The sequence below is a fragment of the Lissotriton helveticus genome, chromosome 9, assembly GCF_964261635.1.
Source record: "Lissotriton helveticus chromosome 9, aLisHel1.1, whole genome shotgun sequence".
In the NCBI taxonomy this organism is placed as follows: domain Eukaryota; kingdom Metazoa; phylum Chordata; class Amphibia; order Caudata; family Salamandridae; genus Lissotriton; species Lissotriton helveticus.
Window position 1 is genome coordinate 610,024,504 of NC_136070.1, and position 20,629 is coordinate 610,045,132.

At 47.2% G+C, this 20,629-nt stretch overlaps 1 protein-coding gene across 1 annotated transcript in view; it reads right to left on the reverse strand.

Annotated features, from left to right (window-relative positions):
- SPTBN4 (spectrin beta, non-erythrocytic 4) overlaps positions 1-20,629 on the reverse strand; it is a 1,415,585-nt gene that overhangs the window by 539,755 nt on the left and 855,201 nt on the right. The window contains 1 exon segment of the mRNA XM_078660647.1: positions 20,030-20,274. Within this exon segment, the coding sequence (XP_078516773.1) occupies positions 20,030-20,274 (245 nt within the window).

Consider the following 20,629-nt stretch of genomic DNA (forward strand, 5'->3'; position numbering starts at 1 on the left):
GCCGAGAGATAACCCTTGACTGTGGCAACGGCAAGCCCTTGCTGCGCCAAAGAGAGAGCAAACTGGAGAATATCAGATAAATGGGCTTTCAAAGGGTCTACAGACTTCTCTCCACACCAGATGACAAATCTAGACCACCTATACGAATAGATGGACTTAGTGGAGTCACGTCTAGCTGAAAGAATGACATCCACCACATCGTGTGGGAGAGAAAAGGAGTTCAGGTTGCCCCGTTCAATCTCCAGGCATGAAGGTGTAATGTCTGGAGGTGGGGGTGTAGAACCTGCCCCTCCATCTGAGAGAGGAGGTCTGCCCTGTGAGGGAGACGGAGCGGCGGGTGAGAGGAGAGGTGGAGAAGATCCGAGTACCACACCCTTCTTGGCCAATCCGGGGCGACCAATATGACTTGGGCCTGGTCTTGGGAATCTTCCTCAGAACCCGAGCAATCAAGGGTATGGGAGGAAATGCGTAAAGGAGTTGACTTCCTCAACACAACTGAAACGCATCCCCCAAGGCTCCTTGCATCGGATACTGGAGACTGCAGAAGTGAGCATTCTCGCGAGTGGCAAACAGGTCCACCTGAGGAGTCCCCCACGTCTGAAAGATGTGACGAACCACCTCCGGGTAAGCCTCCACTCGTGGTTGGCTGAGAACTGCCGACTGAGGCTGTCTGCACGCACGTTCAGAACTCCGGCCAAATGATTTGCCATCAGACAAATCTGATGGTCCCGAACCCAGGACCAGAGGCGCAGAACCTCTCTGCAGAGACACTGTGACCCCACTCCTCCCTGCTTGTTGATATACCACATCGCGGTCGTGTTGTCCGTCAGGACTTGAACCGACCGACCGCGAAGGGAAGGGAGGAAGGCCTTGAGCACCAAACGTATCACCCGCAATTCCAGAAGGTTGATATGAAGCAACCTTTCCTCAGGAGACCCAAGACCCTTGACCTCCAGGTCCCCCAGATGAGCACCCCACCCTAGAGTGGATGCATCCGTTATCACTGTGGCCACCGGAGGAGGCAGTTGAAAAGGCTTCCCCTGAGACAGGTTGCCTTCCACGCCCCACCAAGACATATCCGCTGCAGTTTCTCTGGAGATCCTCACTGACTCCCTGAGATCTCCGTTGTGTTGATACCACTGCCTGCGGAGGCACCACTGGAGTGCCCTCATGTGCCAGCGTGCATGGTTGACCAACAGAATGCAGGAAGCCATCAGACCGAGCAGGCGAAGGACCTTCAGGACTGGAACGACCGCTCCATTGTAAAATAAAGGAATCATTTCCTGTATGTTGCTAATCCTTTGAGGAGGAGGGAATGCACGACATACAGTTGTGTCCAGTACAGCACCTATGAACAGGATACGCTGGGAGGGCAACAGGTGAGACTTGGGTACATTTATCGAAAAACCCAACCTGTACAACAACTGGGTTGTCTCTTGCAGATGTTGGAGCACTCTCTCCGACGACTCTGCTTTGATCAGCCAGTCGTCCAAATAGGGGGATACCGGAATCCCCGACCTTCTGAGATGTGCTGCCACCACCGCCATCACCTTGGTAAAGACTCGAGGCGCAGTAGTAATTCCAAAAGGAAGGACCGCAAACTGATAGTGTTGCGATCCCACCGTAAAACGGAGATACTTCCTGTGCGACTTCAGGATTGGGATGTGAAAGTACGCATCCTGCAAGTCGAGCGACACCATCCAGTCTTCTTCCAGCAGCGCTTGAAGAACCTGAGCAAGGGTGAGCATCTTGAATTTCTCTTGTTTTAAATAGAGATTCAAGATCCTGAGATCCAGGATTGGACGAAGTCTGCCATCCTTCTTGGGAATCAGGAAATACCGGGAGTAGCATCCCAGACCCCTTTCCTGCTCTGGGACCACCTCTATCGCACCCTTTCTTAATAGAGTCTGAACCTCCTCCTGCAGGAGTAACAGGTGTTCCTCCGTGCAAAAACCTTGGCAAGGAGGGTAATAGGGAGGGAATTCCCGAAAGGGAAGGGCATACCCATTTTCCACGAGATTGAGACCCCAAAGATCTGATGTAACCGATTCCCAATCCCGTAGAAAATGGGTAAGCCGACCCCCCACCGGACCCACATGATGCTGAATGGCGGATATAGGGCTGCTTTTCTGAGGCTGGAGGGTTGGAGGAGGTGGAGGAGGAAGAGGCCTGACGTCCATGAGGACGCACTCTTTGCTTTCCCCTGTAAGATCAGTACATGGAATTTTGCTGCTGCTGTTGTTGTTGCTGCTGCTGACCTTGTCGGTAATTCCGAAAGGAAGAGCGTCCAAAACCTCTGAATCTCCTGGCCGAAGAACCCCTGATCTGGAGACCTAAAGATTTAGCAGTCGCCCTAAATCTCTCCAAGGCTGTATCAGCCTTCTTGCCAAAGAGGCCAGATCCATCAAACGGCAGATCCAGCAAAGTAGCCTGAACATCTGCCGAAAAGTCTGAGGTTTTCAGCCAAGCTGATCTTCTAGTGGCAACCGCAGTGCCCATGATACGTGCCACCGAGTCCGCAGTGTCCAGACCACTCTGTATCACCTGGCGTGCCGCAGCCTGTGCATCTGATAATACCTCCTCAAAATCCTTCCTGTTGGCATCAGGAATCTTAGGAGCTAAAGTACGCATAGTATCCTTAATGGCATGCACATACCTCCCCATTAGGCAAGTGGCATTAGTTGACTTCAACGCCATACTTGCAGAGGAGAAGGACTTTTTAGCCACCTGATCCTGTTTCTTTGCCTCTTTATCCCCGGGGACCTGAGGAAAGGCACTAACATTCTTCTTGGAACAGGCTGCTTGTATGACTAGACTCTCTGGTGATAGATGCGACGTCAAAAAAGCAGGGTCTTCAGGTGCAACCCTGTACCTTCTTGCCACACTCTTGGATTCTGCAGGAGCTGACAGTGGTTTTTTCCACACCTCCAAAATGGGTTCCGTCAAGGCATCATTAAACTGAAGCAATGGTTCTACCACAGAGCTAGGCGAATGCAAAACTTCTGTAAGAAGATTGGACTTAAACTCCACTGTTGGCAATGTCAATTGCAGAAGTTCTGCCGCCTTCCTCATCACTACATGATAAGGCTGGACGTCCTTAGAAGGTGTATCTGAGCCTGAAGGCAACTCCCACTCTGGAGAGAAATCCAGGCTACCAGCGTCAGCCAGATCCTCAAAACAGTCCTCCTCCAGGTAACCTTCCTCCATATCAGGATGTAACTCTATATACCTTTGCTCTTCCAAAAGGCGTTGTGCTTCCCTTCTGGACCTCTCCTTTACACGCTTCGCAGCTGGATCCACCAACGGCTCCGACGGAGCCGGGATCGACGCCGGTATCGAATCCGATGGCTCAGAGGGATGCCCTTGAGGTCGAACTGGAGCAGGCGACGCCGGAACCGGCGTCGACGACCTCGGCGGAGCCGGATATTGCCATGGCGGCGTCGGAGCCGGCATATAGGGCATGAATGGAGCAGGAGGATAGGAGTGAGGGACTCCTAAATTGAAGGCCAGAGGACCCATGGGACTCAAAGGTGCGCCAGAGGGGTACCACGCCCTTGAAAAGATGCCATAAATAGCATTCAAAAACGCCGATGGGTCCTGGCCTGGGACTGGAAAGGGTGGCTGGAAACCCTCAGGCTGGTCTTGTGGAGGGTTCGGATTCGACTCTTCGACACACATCCACCTGAACCTCTTCCTCATCTCGGGCCGGGGACGGCGCCGGAGACGGATTCGAAGCCGGAGTCGGCGACTGTACCCGCGACTCCGAAGGCGAGGCCTCACCTTCATGATCCGAGACATCCAGCGTAACCACCTTAGAACGAACCTTCCTCGGTGACCTCGACCTCGAGCCCGACTCCTTACCGGAACGACGTCGGGACTCATGCCTCTTCTTCTTATGCTTCCTCCTCGACTTCGAAGCATGGTCTGAAGCGGATCTCGAAGACGACTCCTCTTGAGACCTGGATCTTGACCTCGACCTCGCCCTTCGAGAACAAGACCGCGAAGATTTTCCTTTCCCAGCCTTCAGCTTCGCTACCAGGAGTTTGGTCTCTCTTTCCCTCAGGGCCTTCGGGTTCATCTTCCGACAAGATGAACATCCATCCACATCGTGATCAGAGCTCAAACACCAAATGCAGTCCTCGTGTGGGTCAGTTATGGACATCATTTCCCCGCACTCCCTGCAGGGCTTGAAGCCGGTCTTCTTTGTCGACATCGTCAAAGAGACAAGAAACAAAGAAGCAGAAAGTGGCAACAAAAAGGCAACAAAGTAACAAATGGCTACTGAGATTCCCAAAACCGTTAGCGTCGACGACGCGGAAAAAAGGGAACTGATGTCATCACGCTGGCGTGGGCCTATTATAGGCGTCGGTGATGTCAGCGGAGTCGCGTGCGATGCCGTGTCTCTATGACGTCCAAGTCCACGTCGGCCCGAGGCTACGAAAAGAATTTCCGAATGTTGCTGACGCAAGGGGATATTCACAAGGTGAGGAATCACAAGGTGAGGAATCCACTGGCAGATGTATCTATCAGAAATCTCGTTCCTCCTTGTTTGTTGATGTAGTGCATTGTCGTAGTGTTGTCTGTCCTGACAAGCATTGATGTGTTTTGTATCTTTGGCAGGATCACTTGAAGCGCCAGAAAAACTGCCCTTAGCTCGAGGAGATTGATATGAAGATCTCGGTGGGAAGGCGGCCATCTTCCGCTCACCTGCAAGTCTTGATGAAAAGCTCCCCAGCCCTCTAGAGATGCATCAGTTGTAATATCGCGAGGGACAGCCTGCGACAGGAACGGCAGACCCTGTGATAATTGGTGAGGTTGCGTCCACCAGTCCAAGGCCGCTATCATGGGAGGAGTGATGCGGATCAGGTCGTCGAATGAGCCATCTATCTGCACCCATTGTTCGTTTAAAGCCTCCTGAAGAGGACGCATGTGGAGGCGACAGTGAGATATGAGAGGGATACAAGAAGACATCATTCCTAGGAGAGATTTGAATAGGCGTACGGTAAGAGACTTTCTTTTTTGTACCCTTTTTGCCAAAGACATAAGCCTTTTTTGCCTCTCCAGAGTAGGATACGCCTTGTTTTCCGTGGTGTCCAGGAGAGCACCTAAAAACACCAGCCGACTGGATGGTTGCAGGATCGATTTTTCTACATTTAAAGTGAGGCCTAAATTCTTGAAAAGTTGCAGACAGGCTTTGGTGGATGTTTTTGCTGCTTCGTAAGTGGGGGCCTTGAGAAGCCAGTCCTCTAGGTAGGGAAAAGCTTGATGGTGTTTTTGTCTTAGATATGCTGCGACTGGCACTAGCCACTTCGTGAAATTGCGGGGAGCAGATTTTAGCCCGAAAGGTAGGACACGAAATTGGTAGTAACTGTCGGCCACCGTGAATCTCAGAAACTTCTTGTGTTTTCTGTGTATGGGTATATGAAAATATGCATCCTGCAGATCCAGAGACGCCATGTAATCGTTGCCGTTGAGGAGGTATAACACATCTTGAATAGAGATCATTCTGAACGATTGTTTTTTGAAGAATTTGTTTAGGTTCAGCAAGTCCAAGATCGGTCTCCACTTCTTTAGCTTCTTTCAGATCCAAAAGAAAAGGGAGTAGAAACCCCTTCCTCTTTGATTGAGGTGAATTTGTTCTATTGCTCCTTTCTGCAACATGTTGCTAACTTCCATCCTTAAGAGATGTAGGTGCTTTTGGAAGCGAGGCAGAGGAGGAGTTGGTGGAGGGATCTCTGTAAATTCCATGGAGTGGCCGAATTGGATTAGGTTTAAGACCCATTGGTCCAATGTTATTTCCTGCAACTGCTGAAGATAACGGGATAATTTGTTGCCCACTGGGTATGGAATAGGTGGGATAGAGGCCGACAGCTGGGAGAGGTCATTGGCGATGACCAGTCTCCTTACCCTGGCGTCCTGATTTTTCTCTAAAAGAAGTTTTGTTGTAGGCCGCCGTAGGCGGCTGGTGGTTAGTAAACTGGGGCCTGTATTGTTGAGCGGCGGAAGAATATGTTGAATAGTGAGGTTGTTGGATCCTGGTCTGTGTGATTATTAACCTCTTCCTCAGGAGCCACAAAAAGGCTTCTTTCTGTACTGTAGAGTACCTAAAGACTTGGCCGAGTCTGTGTCTTTCTTGATGGTTTGTAAAGCTTTGTCAACGTGGCTGCCAAACAATTCTTCTCAATTATAAGGTAGGTCAAGAATCTGAATGAAGTGGCTTTAAGCCAGCCTTGATGCCTCAAGACGGCCGATCCCACTAGCTGCCGGAAACCAGTAGACGCCAGATCCATAGAACAGTCTATCACTTCAGAGGCGGTCCGCTCGCCCTCAAGAAGAATTCTCTTAGCTTCCTCCTTGTCATCTGGTGGAAGCTTGTCCAAGAATGGTGCCAAATCCAACCATATGTGCCTATATTAATGGCCCAATAAAGCCAGACAATTTGCGGCTCGTACCGTCAAAGCTGGCATAGTCGAAAAACACTTCCTGATGGACATAGAAGCTAAATATTTCGCTTCTCTCCTTCTAAAAGACCTGGTAAATTGGGCAGAAGATAAAGCAATGATTCCAATTAACCAAACTGGATTTAGAGCCGGAATCGGAACTACGTCGAACATATTGTCAATAACCATGATAGCAGAAAAATGCCAGCGCGCTTAACAGGAACTTAACCTTTGTTTTATAGACCTGCAGGCGGCATTCGACAGTGTTGATCGCAAGCTATTATGGGCGAAGCTGAGAGGATGGGCCTTATCGGAGGGTATACTTAGGGGCCTACTCTTGTTGTACTCTGAGACCTGAACACAAATCAAGCTAGGGGACGGGTCACATCTATCAAGAAAGGTCTATACATCGACCGGATTAAAACAGGGTTGCGTCTTAGCACCACAACTATTTAATCTATTCATTTCAGACCTTTCGGGCAAATTAAACAACTGTAATGCGCACGCACCGAAACTTGGTAACCTTCAACTTACTCATATGGCTTACGCTGATGACATTGTGCTTCTGAGTCTAACTAAAGTGGGCCTGTCTAGACTACTAGCAGTAACGTCGGAATTCCTGGAGGCAAACAACCTTGCTCTCTCAATCTGTACAAGACAAAAACAATGTTTTTTATTTTTTTTTATATTTCTTTTTATTGAAAATAAACAAAGAAAACAGAAAGGTAGCAGATAAATACATCGAGCAAATAGACCGTGCAAGGGCAGATCATCAATACAAGCAATAGTACAGACTGGATAAGGTTAAGGAGGGGGGAGGGGAGAGGAAGAGGAACAATGGGGACATTAAACATAGAAGACAGTCAAGGTCAGGGGGAGAGCGGTAGATCAAGTATAACTGTTTCAGGAGGTACACATATATCCCCTCTATAGCGATTCCAGGGGGCCCAGATCTTATGCCACTTTCGGGGACGGCCCGTGCAACATAGACAGTCTTTTCCCTGAACATACACCAGTCCATATCATTCATCCAACACTCGAGAGTAGGAGGCCGTTGGGATCCCCACAATTGTGCGATATTACGTTTGGCAATCATGGTTCCCAAGGTCGCCCACTGAGTCTGGGCCACATTATGGTCGGTGGGTTCCCAAACGTTCAAAAGGCAACGCCTGGCTTCAGGCAACAGTGCGATACCCGTAACCTCCTGAAGTACCCCGTGGATCCTGCTCCAATAGTCAGTGATATCACCACACTCCCAGATGATGTGCAGAAACGTGGCCAGCTGGCCACAACCCGCCTACACAGACCATCCTCCGAAAAGCCCATCTGTACCAAACGAGGACCCGTGACGTACACTCTGTGCAGTATTTTGAGTTGAACCAATCTAAGGCGAGCTAGAATCGCAACCTCCTTTGGGGAGGAGATCGCGGATTGCCAATCCTCATCATCAAGTTCTAGGCCATCACGGGTCCACTGATCTCGCAGTTGTAAAAGAAGGTCCGCTCTATGGTTAATCAGTTTTTTATACACCAGGGAGATGGTACTATCAGGTATATAGCCATCCAGAACACGGTCCTCCAGCGGGGCAGATTCAGGTATCTCCGTCACCCTGGGGAAGACCGATTCGAGCGCGTGACGAATCTGGGCATACCGGAAGAACTCCGTTCCCCCCAGCTTAAATTCGGCCTGCAGGGCCACAAAGGACTTCACCTGCCCCTTAGCCCAGAGATCCCCCACCCTGGAGATACCAATAAGGTCCCACCTGTCAAATCCCTTCGTGTTCCACATCTTACCAAGCCGCTCAGACCCAAAAAGCGGGGTAGCCAGGGTCAAACGATTTTTCCAACCCAAGGCACCAGTGGCATCCTGCCAGACACGCACAGCCGTACGCGTCGGCCCTGTGAGAGATCCCACTACTGATCTGGAATATAATGCCCTATAGTAATTGCCTCCAGGGAGCAACCACCTGTCCATAGCAAAACCTGGGTGAGGCCCGGGGTAATACGTACCATGGTTGATAGCCCCCAACTGCGATGCCCAATAGTACCGTTTGATATCAGGAAGAGCAATACCCCCATCGTACCAGGGGAGTGTCAGTTTGGCAAATGCAATCCGGGGCCTACCATCCCACAGCAATTCCCTCTGTAGACCCTCAACAATACGGAAGTAGCTACCAGGAACCAAATAAAGGGTATTTTGCAGGGCGTATAAGAAACGAGGAAGGGACATCATCTTAAAAAGGGCCACACGTCCGAGCAAAGAAAGCGGGAGTTTACGCCAACCCGCCACGACCCTCCTCAACCGCGCCAAAGGAGGGAGGAGGTTTTTCTCATACCGGATCAAGGGGTCCATTGAAATAAAAATACCAAGATATTTGAACCCTTGCTGTACGATCTGAATAGGACAATCACGCGGCAGAGCCGGAGCGTCACCACTGAGGACGTAAAGGGAGGATTTCGCCCAGTTAATGATCAAACCAGAATTCTTACCAAAAGAAATCAAAACGTCGCACAATACTATCAGGGACTTTCTGGGGGAGGTCAGGTACAATAGGATGTCATCCGCATACAGAGAGATACGATCCTCATGCTCCGGAGACCAATAGATACTTCTCATAGAGGGCTCCCTACGGATCCACGCTGCTAGGGGTTCAAGCGCCAGTGCAAACAAGAGGGGAGACAACGGGCAGCCCTGTCGGGTACCACGCCCAAGACCAAACGTTGCAGAAACACGACCATTAACCACTATCTGAGCGAGGGGGTCCGCGTAAAGAAGCTGCCCCCAACCAATGAATTCCGAGCCGAAGCCGAATTTAGCTAACACCGCCCATAAATACGGCCATTCCACAGTATCGAACGCCATAGTGGCGTCTAAAGACGCCAAAATGGCCGGCTCACACAGCGTCGCCGCCCTAGCGATAACACCATGCAGCCGCCGAAGATTCAATGCCGTATTCCGGAGCGGGATAAAACTGGATTGATCCGGATGAACTAGATCGCCGATGACCTTAATCAGTCTATTAGCTAACAACTTGGCCAAAATTTCCGGCTCAGCGTTCAACAATGAAATCGGCCGGTATGAAGCAAATTTGTTTCGAGGCTTTCCCTCTTTATGTATAACAACTATAGTGGCCAAACGCTGATCACGGGGAAGAAGCCCACTATCGCGGGATTCCTTGAACAAATCCCTCAAATACGGGGCTATCCTGTCGGGCCGAAGCTTGTATAGCTCAATTGGCAAGCCATTGGGGCCCATTGCTTTACCCGACCGCAAGGAACGCATAGCTAACGCTATTTTATCCGCCGTGATGGCCGAGTCCATTAGATCCCGATCGTCCTCAGAAAGACTTGGAAGGGTGATATCCCGAAGCAGTAAACGAGAGTCCTCCTCCAGCCTGTAGGTCACAGAGGAGTACACAGTGTGAAAATGATCGGCAAAGCACGCCACTATCTCCTGGGGGTCGGTAGCCAAGGCCCCATCCTCCTTCTCTATCTCCGGCACTACACAACTAGCTCTATCTTTCCTATCCAACCAAGCTATCAATTTGCCGGCCTTGTCTCCCACATCATAGATACGCCCCTGTTGCTCCCGGCTAAGAGCCTTTGCCGCATCCAACACCAATGACTTATATTCAAACTGCTTCAGTTGTAAGACATGCAGTTTCGAGTGGGTCACCTCCTGTTCCAAAGCCGATTCTAAATCCGTTATTTCTGTCTCTATCTTTACCACTTCCTCCTCCCTCTGTTTCTTAACTCCAGCAATCAAGGACAGGGCCTGACCCCTCAGGACAGTCTTAAAAGCCTCCCATAAGGAGACTGCGGAAGTAACCGAGCCTTCATTCTCTCGGAAATAATGATCCAGCGCCTTCACAAGTTCACTACGAATTTTAGGGCTGCGCAGATACCAAGGGTTAATCGGGGCAACCCTACCCTCGGCACCCGGGACTAAGTCCAATCGAAGCCATAGTGGGGAGTGATCAGAAATTCCCCGAGCCAAATGGCGGGCCTCTGCAACACCAAATGCCTGTGCAGCCGGTACTAACACATAATCAATCCTGGAGAGACTACCGTGGGCTCCCGAGTGAAAAGTAAATTGCCGCTGAGTAGCGTGGAGCAAGCGCCAACAATCCACCAGACCCAATACATCAATAAAATCGGGCAGCCAACCATGACATCTCTGGGTGGATGTCTATCAAGCCTTCCGGAAACCACTACGTTAAAGTCCCCACCTAAGATCAAGAACCCAACCGGGAGATCAAGCAGCACCCACCCCAGCTCAGAAAAAGTAGTCGACTGTAAGCCTGGAGGAACATAGACAGAAGCACTGTAAGAGTACGACCCTCCCACCGCCCCGAAATCGCCACATAGCGGCCCCTATCATCGATGACAGTGGATTCTACCTCAAGCGGAAGAGCAGTTTTAACAAGGATCCCCACTCCACGAGAGCCAGAGGAGAACCCAGCATGCGCTACCAGACGATACCCCATTCTATTCAGGGCGTGACATGTATGCCCAACCAAGGGAGTCTCCTGAAGAAGAACAATATCGAGGGAATGGCGTTTCAGGAACCGTAGTACCACCCCACGCTTAATCTTGTCCCCCAAACCATTGACTTCCAACTTAACAATCTCAATCCCCTACCCCCCATCCCAAAAGAAAAAGAAGATCCAGCCACGAGCCAATGCGTCGATGAAGACGTCCAGCAATATAGCACCTTGCAGAAACAACAAACAAAACATCCATACCCCCCAATCACCCACCCCCAAACAACCCATTACAACACCCCCCACCCTGCACCCCTGCGTATGACTAAAAAGCCACCCCAACTTGCAGTGTGCCTGTCGCCCTCACACCCAACTAAACTGCGAAAAGTAAGGCTGAGGAGGAATAAACCCCAAAGATATCCCCACAACCCCCTTGCAAAAATATTGACAGTAATAAATCGGATCCGGAATCACCACATGAAAAGTCCTTTCATAGTCCCCGGTGGCGCCTATTCCTGCTCTTCAAGTCCTCCCTCCGCTCCGCCGGACCGACTCACAGGATCCTGTCGAGCAGGCAGAGTGTCCAACCAGTCCGCCACCACTTCAGGCCTATCAAAAAAGTACACCCTTTCGTTGTGTTCAATCTTCAGTTTGGCAGGAAAGAGCATGGCATATTTAATGTCCATATCCCAAAGACGTCTTTTCACACCCATAAAACTGAGCCGCTGTTTCTGAACCATCTGCGTGAAGTCCGGGTAAAAACTGATGGAGGAGTTTTCAAACTTGAGAGGACCCCCCACACGAGAGGCCTGAAGGATAACGTCTCTCTCCCGAAAATTAAAAATCCTTGCCATCAAAGGCCGCGGCGGGGCTCCCACCTTCCGTTTTCCGCCCGGGATCCTATGGGCCCGTTCCACCATGAAAAACTTGCTCAAACCCTTAGGTGCCAAATGGTTGATGATAAGGTCCTCAACAAAAAGGTCTGCTGCTTGCTCCTCTGCTTTTTCCGGCACGCCAATTATGCGGACGTTGTTCCGCCGGGCCCGTCCTTCAAAGTCCTCGAGACGACGAACCACCATGTCATGAGAGGCCCCAAGAGCACGGACTGTGGTTTGCAACTCAACGACGTCGTCCGTAAGGCTCGATGTTTTAATATCCAGCGATTTAACCCTTTCATTGGTTTTCGTGAGGTCCGTCCGGATCAAATTCACCTCGATCGCCACCGTATCCAACTTGTGGGCAAGAGTCTCCATTTGCTTCCCGAGGGAAGACTGGATACCATCAATGGCGGCCATCACATCCTGTAGCGTCGGCTCCACCTTCGGGGTCGACGAAATCTTTGCACCCTCCAGCGACCCACCGGTCCCGCTGGGCGACCCTCGAACCTGAGCATATCGGTCCATGACATTGGTTTGGGTATAGCTGCCCCGTCTGGTATTCTTCACCCTTTGCTTGTCTGCCTCAGGTTTGCCTGCCACGCCGCGAGTGTGTCCAAAAATGTCCAAGGCAAAAGCAAGGGAAGGGGAGACACTGCAGACCAAGCAGGGAAGAAAGAACAAAGTCCACCCAGAGGGGTCGCCAACCAGGCGTCAGAGTGGGAGGGAGCCGGGAGGGCGAATGTCAATGTGGCGTCACAAGCCCAAGACCCCAGTGATAATCAAAAACAAAAGTGAAACTGAGCTGAACCGGGGCTCTGCGCTGCACCAAGTCGTTGTTGTTCAATTATGCCACGGGCACCATGTCAACCCGTGCGCCGGGCGTCCAGAAGACGAAGGCCGCAACTTTCACAGAGCCACCACTCCGGCCACCGGGGTCCGATCGAGACGGCGGAAACGGTTTCAGGATCACCGGTGGTTCATCCGCACCGAGATGTCGTCTGCCAACAGGATAAGTGACAGGATATATTCACGAGGTTACGAGGGTCTCGGGAGCCCTTTGCTCACGCGACCATCTTGGTTGCGCGCGAAGCTCCTCCTACGACAAAAACAATGTTAATAAACAACCGCCGATCAGCGCATCTTAACATCATGCTTGAAGGAAAACAGCTGGAAAGAGTATCAAATTATAAATATCTAGGATATTATATCGATGACAAACTTAACTTAAAGGCCCAAAAAAAATACATGAAGCAAAGAGCTGGAGCATTAATATTCTCACTAAGTACACTGTCAAAAAAACTGGAAGGTCCTTCGTTTACACCTCTATTGACAGTGATGGCCACCAAAGTACTTCCTACCCTAGCGTATGCTAGTGTAGCAATGCAGGGCAAGGATGCTATTATTTTAAACAATCTTATTATAAAAATCTATAAGAAGGTCTTACAACTCCCAAGCTCAGCTTCACCAGCTCAGACGCGCATAGAATTTGACCTAATGAATGAGTCACTGGGACGACTCTACACAAGCATCAGAGTATGGTACCGAATTAAAATGAATGCCACAAATAACACTATGAACAGATTCTTATGGCAGGAATTTGAAAGCCAACAAAACTCAGCAGCTAATAAATATCTGACCTGTGCCCTGGAGCAAACATGCACCGCCAACCTATGGGACAAAAACCTGCCATTCACCTCCTTCAAACAGGCACTAAATAAGGCGGCCAAATTTCATTCGTTAATTACTGATAAAGCCATCTTTTCAGACCGCTCCCATTCTTGGTCTGTGATTAACAGTTACAAAAAACTCACCCCGGCTGCCTATTTAGAAACAACATATTCTGTCTTCATTAAAAAAAAGGCTGATGGCCCTAAGATTGGGCAAATTACCAACTCTGGCAGACGAACCGGCCTGGAAACGATCAGATTCAGACATCTGTCGACTATGCGGCACCACAAAAGAAAATATAATTCACATCATATGCCACTGTAAGACTCTGAACCAGGAGCGCACGTACTTTTTAAAGAACATTTTTAGGATCAAGAGACTACGCACCTGCAGGTCTGCCATTATTGGTGCTTTGGACTCAACAGCCCCCATAATCAACTGCAAGCTGATAAAGTTCTTGAAAACCTTTGAAAAGCGTATGAAAGCAATATGAAATTTTAAAACGAAAGGGTTTTCTATATTACTAATTGTCTTACTGATGTGCAATCTGATAAAGTTCTTGTTTACCTCAGAAAGGGGGGGGGGAGGGGGAAATGATATCCCTTTTAAATCTTGCCTTTAAAAACATATCCTGAAGAATTTTACTCGTTTTATTGTAAAGGACAATTTTCTTTCACTTGTTTGTTATGGTTTTAATTAACTAAACAATAAAGGTTATATCAGTTACTTCCCGATGCTGTCAAGCCTTCTGCCTTCTTTATCAGGAGGAGCAGTCAGGGGAGCTAAAGGATTCTTAGAACATTGCTGCGCTGCTTGCGAGATCATTGAATCTAGTTTTGGATGACCTATTAAGCAAGCGAGAGTGTCACCTGGAGCTTTATATTGTTGTCCAACCAATGCAACATGGATGGAACAGTTGCGGGATTCTGGATTATTCTTAGCCCCTCTTTCCATATATAATTATTAATAGGCATGGACCTTACCAATTTTTGTAAGGTTCTTTAAAATCGGTACACAGACATAATATCGACTCCAAAATATCGTTTGGACATAATATCGACTCCAAAATATCGTTTGGAGAAAATATCGACAGGACAGAATATCGACAGCCAAAATATCGTTTTTAAGGTAAGTGAAGTAATATCGTTTTTAAGGTAAGTGAAGTAATATCGTTTTTATTTTTAGGGTTCAGGGTCAGTTTTGGGTTTTTGGGTAAAGGGGTATTTTTAGGGTTCAGGGTCAGTTTTGGGTTTTTGGGTAAAGGGGTATTTTTAGGGTTCAGGGTCAGTTTGGGGTTTTTGGGTAAAGGGGTATTTTTAGGGTTCAGGGTCAGTTTTCAGTTTTTGGGTAAAGGGGTATTTTTAGGGTTCAGGGTCAGTTTTCAGTTTTTGAGCAAAGGGGTATTTTTAGGGTTCAGGGTCAGTTTTCAGTTTTTGGGTAAAGGGGTATTTTTAGGGTTCAGGGTCAGTTTTCAGTTTTTGGGTAAAGGGGTATTTTTAGGGTTCAGGGTCAGTTTTCAGTTTTTGGGTATTATTTTATTATATTTTATTACTATATATATATGTTTAATAAATATGAAATAAAAAAATATTTATTTAACTTTCATTAATTATTTAATTATTATAAGTTAATTTAAGTAATTTTAAGTATATTTTAGTAATTAATTATTAATATTATTTAATTTAACACTGTTTTTAGTAAATACGATATTTTTTTACAACTATATTTTTGTAAACGATATTTTTAACTCGATATTTTTGTACTTACCTGTTTGTAGATAGAAACTCGATATTTTGACTGTCGATATTTTCTCAACGATATTTTTGATGGTCGATATTCTGTCCGTCGATATTCTTTCAGTGATCCTTTAAAATCGTATAGGAAACAGTCCCACTGATGCACAAGCATCGGAAAATTAAAACGTTTTGCTGCTCTCTCTAGGAGGTTGTGGAAACCTCCAATATCTTCTGAAGGTGAATCCCATTGTGGGAGAGATGGAGATGCCGGAGTGTGAATGATATGAGACTCCCATTCATCCTGCTGAATCTCTCATTCTTCTCTCTCTACTTCCTCATCAGAGGATGACAACTGTTGTACAGGGGCAACCTGAGGAGGAGGCTTAACCTTCGGAGACTGTTGGAGAATAGGGGAGCGAACCTGCGCCTGTGGAAAAGGAGGAGGAGAAGGAGGAGGAGCCTGTTGGATACTCTGCTCTGGCGGAAATCTCGTCTTATAGTCTGCCAGCATAAATTCTATGTCTGCCATAAGACTTGAAGGGATGTATATCATCTCCTGTTGTTGATATTGCTGCTGTGGATGGTAATACTGGTGACCATAACCATCATCATCATCACAATCCTCTTGGTACTTGACATTAAGGTCCGATGGGCTTAATGCTGCCCCAAAGAGACTGTCATCTTCGAACCCCTAATCCTCATCATCTTCTTCCAAGAACTGGGATGGTAAAAGAGACTGCACCTGACTAGGTGAGGTTAAAGCTGGTGTCAACTGAATTTTTGGAATTTTGTTTTTCCTTCCTTGTCGACAAGCCCGTCGACGACTGCATCACAGCCAAATCTTGGATACCCGACGGAATCACCTTCGTCAACGAAAGTAGTTTCTCTTTGTCCATCGACGGAATTGTCTTCGTCGACGGCAAACTGTCAGAGACGGGGACCTTCGTCGATGGCAACGCCAACGACACTTCGACCATCAACAAGATTCCTCTCGTGGACAGAGTCGTCGACAAGAAAGTGAGAGTCTCCGTCGACGGGGTCGTCGGCGAGAGCTGTATCGTCGATAGGTGGATTGTCGTCATGAATTGGCCTCTCGACGACGATGAAGACTTCGAAGGCACAATTTGTTTCGTCGACTATAGAGGGACATTACCCATCGACGATATCGTCATCGACAAAGAAATCGATGCCGCAGATACAGTGACGGTGGTAACTGTAGACACCGTCAATGTGACCAGAATCACCCCAGGAGAGGATTTTCTCCTCGGCGGAGGTGTCGTCGACGAGCTGCTCATCGGCGGAGCTGAAGTAGGTTTCTTAAAAGTATGCTTCAGTTTTAAAGGTGGAGTTGAAGGTTCTAAAGCTGATTTTTTGATTGATAATGTCCCCTTTTCTTCCTGGGAAACTTTGCTGACAGATCCAGCCTGCTTCTGAAGGGAATCGGATGACTTCTTTGAAGCTTTTTTAGGAGGATGCGACGATGAACCAGCAGGGTCATCTAAAGGTCGTTTTTGCGGTGTTTTTGAGGAAGATTTAGAAGAAGCATCACTCTCCTCATCGGACACCACTGTGTCCCTGTTTATGAGCCTCTGAAGCCACAAAAGAAACCTTCCTTCACTGTCTTTAAGAGACTTGGTTGAAAAAGTCCGAAATGCCTTGCACTCCTTAGGTTTGTGGTCAGGGTACAAGCAGTATAGGCAGTCCTTGTGCTTGTCATCAATATGAAGTCTTTTCTTCCTGCAAGTACCGCAGGCTCTGAAAAGACCTTTTTTATGTGTCTCTGATATGGTAGACGTCAGTTTGAAACACCTTAAAACAGATCCACTGAGTTGCAAATAAGGCTGAATGGAACACAATTCTCCAATTTAGAGAAAAAGTTTAGGCTCAGTGGAGATTCCTTTAGCACGACGTGCAGTAGAAAATCTGAGGGACTGGAGCTTCTCTCAGGAAGGTTCTACAGGGTGGTCTCTTCTGATTGGCTCGTTCTAAGTTTGGTCCTTTTTTTTAGTAATGGACAGAGATATGTTACAAAAGATTTTTATACCTAGGGCCTTATGTTCTATGTCTAATAGGACATTTCTTTTAATAATACCAGGGACTTCATCTCGATGACGGGGAATGATTCACGCATGTGAATCTATGAAATTTCCAATACTGGAGTAAAGTCTGTTGCCCCTATTTAGCTATTAAAGTCCCTGCTGTCAGATCTGGCCCTTTTGACAGGTTTATCCCCAAACGTCTTGCTTTTTGCCTCCTATTTTGCTGACCCTGTTTTCATTGTCTATAGGATTCTGGGCAGTTTACACTGCTGATTAGTGCTAAAGTGCATATACTCTCTGTATAAATTGTGACAATGATTGGTTATCCATGATTGGCATATTTGATATACTGGTTAAGTCCATAGTAAAGTGCACAGTGTATGCCAGGGCCTGTAAATCAAATGCTACTATTGGGCTTGCAGCACTGGTTATGCCATCCACATGAGTAGCCCTGAACACGTGCCTCAGGCCTACCATTGTAATGTCTTCTTGTGAAGTTGTAAACTGCCCTGTTGTCCTGGTAAGTGCACCCATATTCCAGGCCCAACCCTTCCCTTTCCTGTAAGGCATACCTAAGGTACCCCCATGGGCAGGGTGCAGTGTATGTGAAAGATAGGACATGTACTGGTGTGTGTGACATGTCCTGATACTGTGTATTTCGTTTTTCACTATTGAAAGGCTGTATGTTCCATAGTCTTATCATTGGGGCTGAGCTGTAACATTTTACATGTGTAGTTTTCCATAGGGACAAGACAGAACAATGGAGTTTAGGATCTCTGAACTCAGAATGTATTAACTCACCTTTTGGTAAAGGTGTTTTTTAAATTCTGTATTTGAAAATGCCACTTTTAGAAAGTGGGCATTTTCTTACCTTACCTTTTGTGTGCTGGTGGCTGTTTGTGTATTCAGTGTCTGGTGTTTGAGTGACATGAGCAGGGGGTGTGCATTCACTCTAGACAGTCACTTGGGGAGTTGAGGTGTGTCCTGCCTTGCCTTGGTGACTCATCACTGGGCGTAATAGGACTGGTCTGCATTTAGAGTGGTGTGAGGGGCTTTGCTTCCACCTGAACAGGCTGTGTCTCCTTTTTCACAATGTTGTCTCCGCCCCCTGTGTTCATGCTGCACCAGGGAGGTCAGGACTAGTTTGACTGGGTTCAGAGACCCTTACAGCAAAGAGAAAAACAACAAAATGGGATATAAGTATTGCACCTACAACACCAGGACTTTAGGGTCCTTCAAGAAACAAGATTACCCTGCTAAGAAGAAGAGCAGAAGGACTGTGTGAGGAGTGCTGCCTTTTCTGTGCGAGGGGTGGGTTAGCCTGAAGTTATTGCTTCTGCCTGTGGTGGAGGACTGACCCTTTTTGCACTGCTGTGGAAAGGAAATCGCCATGGGCTTGTGTGTGCTGGTCTACTCGTGGAAGACTCAGGGATACAGAAGACTTCAGGAAAGATCTGTGCTATATCTAAAAAGGACCTGCCTGGGATGAATGGGCTTACAGAGGCAAGTGCTATCTGCAAACTACTTTCTAACAATATTTACCACCTGAATGTTTCATGATGACAAGGCACTGATGTCACAGAGAGATGGGTCAGAGACACAATTCAATGATCACACAGATGAGATAAAAATACATACTGAGTCAGATGGGATACAATCCCAATCATTTCTGTTGCAGCATGACCCAAGGTGAATTCCATGCCTAGATACGAGGAATGAGATGGCTTTAGGATCCAACCAGCTAGTTAACCCTTAAGGGGATCAAGATGTTTACGCTCAGAAAATAATTTAAGAAGGAACCAAACCAACCAATGTCAGGTATAGTCCCATGATTGATTGTGAAATGCTGTTCCCACATTGACTATTGGTATGTGAGAAGTCATCTTTGTTTATGTTAAGTCACTATACAAAGACATTCAAGGAGAAAGCTCTTGTGCTATTAAATCTCCACTTAACTACTTATCATACATTAGATTGTCCTCCACAAATGTAAAAAGAATTACCATTCAAATATACCTGCGCAGCAGCACAGCTTTTTTACATTTATTGTGATATCTGCGTTATAAGTTTTTTGTTATTATGCATCCTCTGACTTGTTAAAATAGGGGTAATGAGATGTTGCAAATTTGAAAAACATATAAAGGCAATCTGAGAAAGACAGAAAGTCTGACTCCACTACCCTCCAGAGCAAATGATTAATAGCCCTATTATTCCAGGGAAAGTAGGTACATGTACAGCATGCTGCTTGTCACTTCAATGCTCTAAAGGTAGAAACTGAGCTCAGCGTATGGAACTTCAATATCATGCGTTTGTATCTCAAAATTCCGATCACTGAGTAAACTTCGGTTTACACATGGACCACAATTTATCCCCTAACCAGTAATCATGGCCTAAATATATTTTAGAGTGGTCCGGTCCTAGGAGTTCCAGGGTATTTGAAAAGCCATACTTAGAGTCAGACATGCACTCCTACAGGAATGTTAAGCTACCATTAGAGGAGAGCACATTTATGAGGATTTAGAAAACAATTTAAAATATTGTTTGCATTACTATTTCACCAAAATCTCCAATATTTTTTTTAATGAAATTGCAATGCTACAACATCTGGAAAAAAAATAAGTTTTCTGCCAAAAATTAAGGAAGTGTTGTATTACTCTGCAATATCTGGCAGACAACTGCATTGATTCGTACAAAGAAGATTCTGTTAAGCTTATCGAGACCTTCTTCTGGGGAATTGAAATACCTTTCCACAGTGACACCAAGCTGGGTAGGCTGAAGGACATACCTGGGTTTCTCTGCTGCTTCAATCTGACAGATGATGCTCTCCATCCATGAGATAAGGTCCCTCACCATTCCCAGAAACCGGATTTTGTCTGTAGTGGTAGTGATCTGTAGTCTGCAGTCCTCACAGGAGCTTAACAGTTCCTTCCATGAACGCATCACTTCCTGTTCTTTGGAGGCAATAGCGTCCGCATTCTCTCCAGCATACACCGTACGCAGCTGGGCCGCATTCTCTTGCAGCTGTCGTACCTGTAAAACCCCACAGGCTGTTATCATCAAATTATAAGGTGATCATTTTAACAATAATAGCTCTGGAAATTTCACTAGACTTCTCCAACATCTGAAGTAAGGCAGAACCAAAGAAATTCTCCAAAATCCACAGCAGCATCATTTAATAAAGGAGAGGTCATGTCAAACTGCAACAGAGGTCACAGTTGGGAGTAGTGGAGAAACATATCATGGCACAGCAATATATGTGGTCTTCAGGAGAGTACTAAGGTGAGAACAAGGTTCAGTTACTGGCTGAGAAAAAGGATGCGAGCTATACTGGTAAATGGAGTCAATTCCAAGAAAAGGAGTGCAACAATGGGATTTTCTCAGGTTT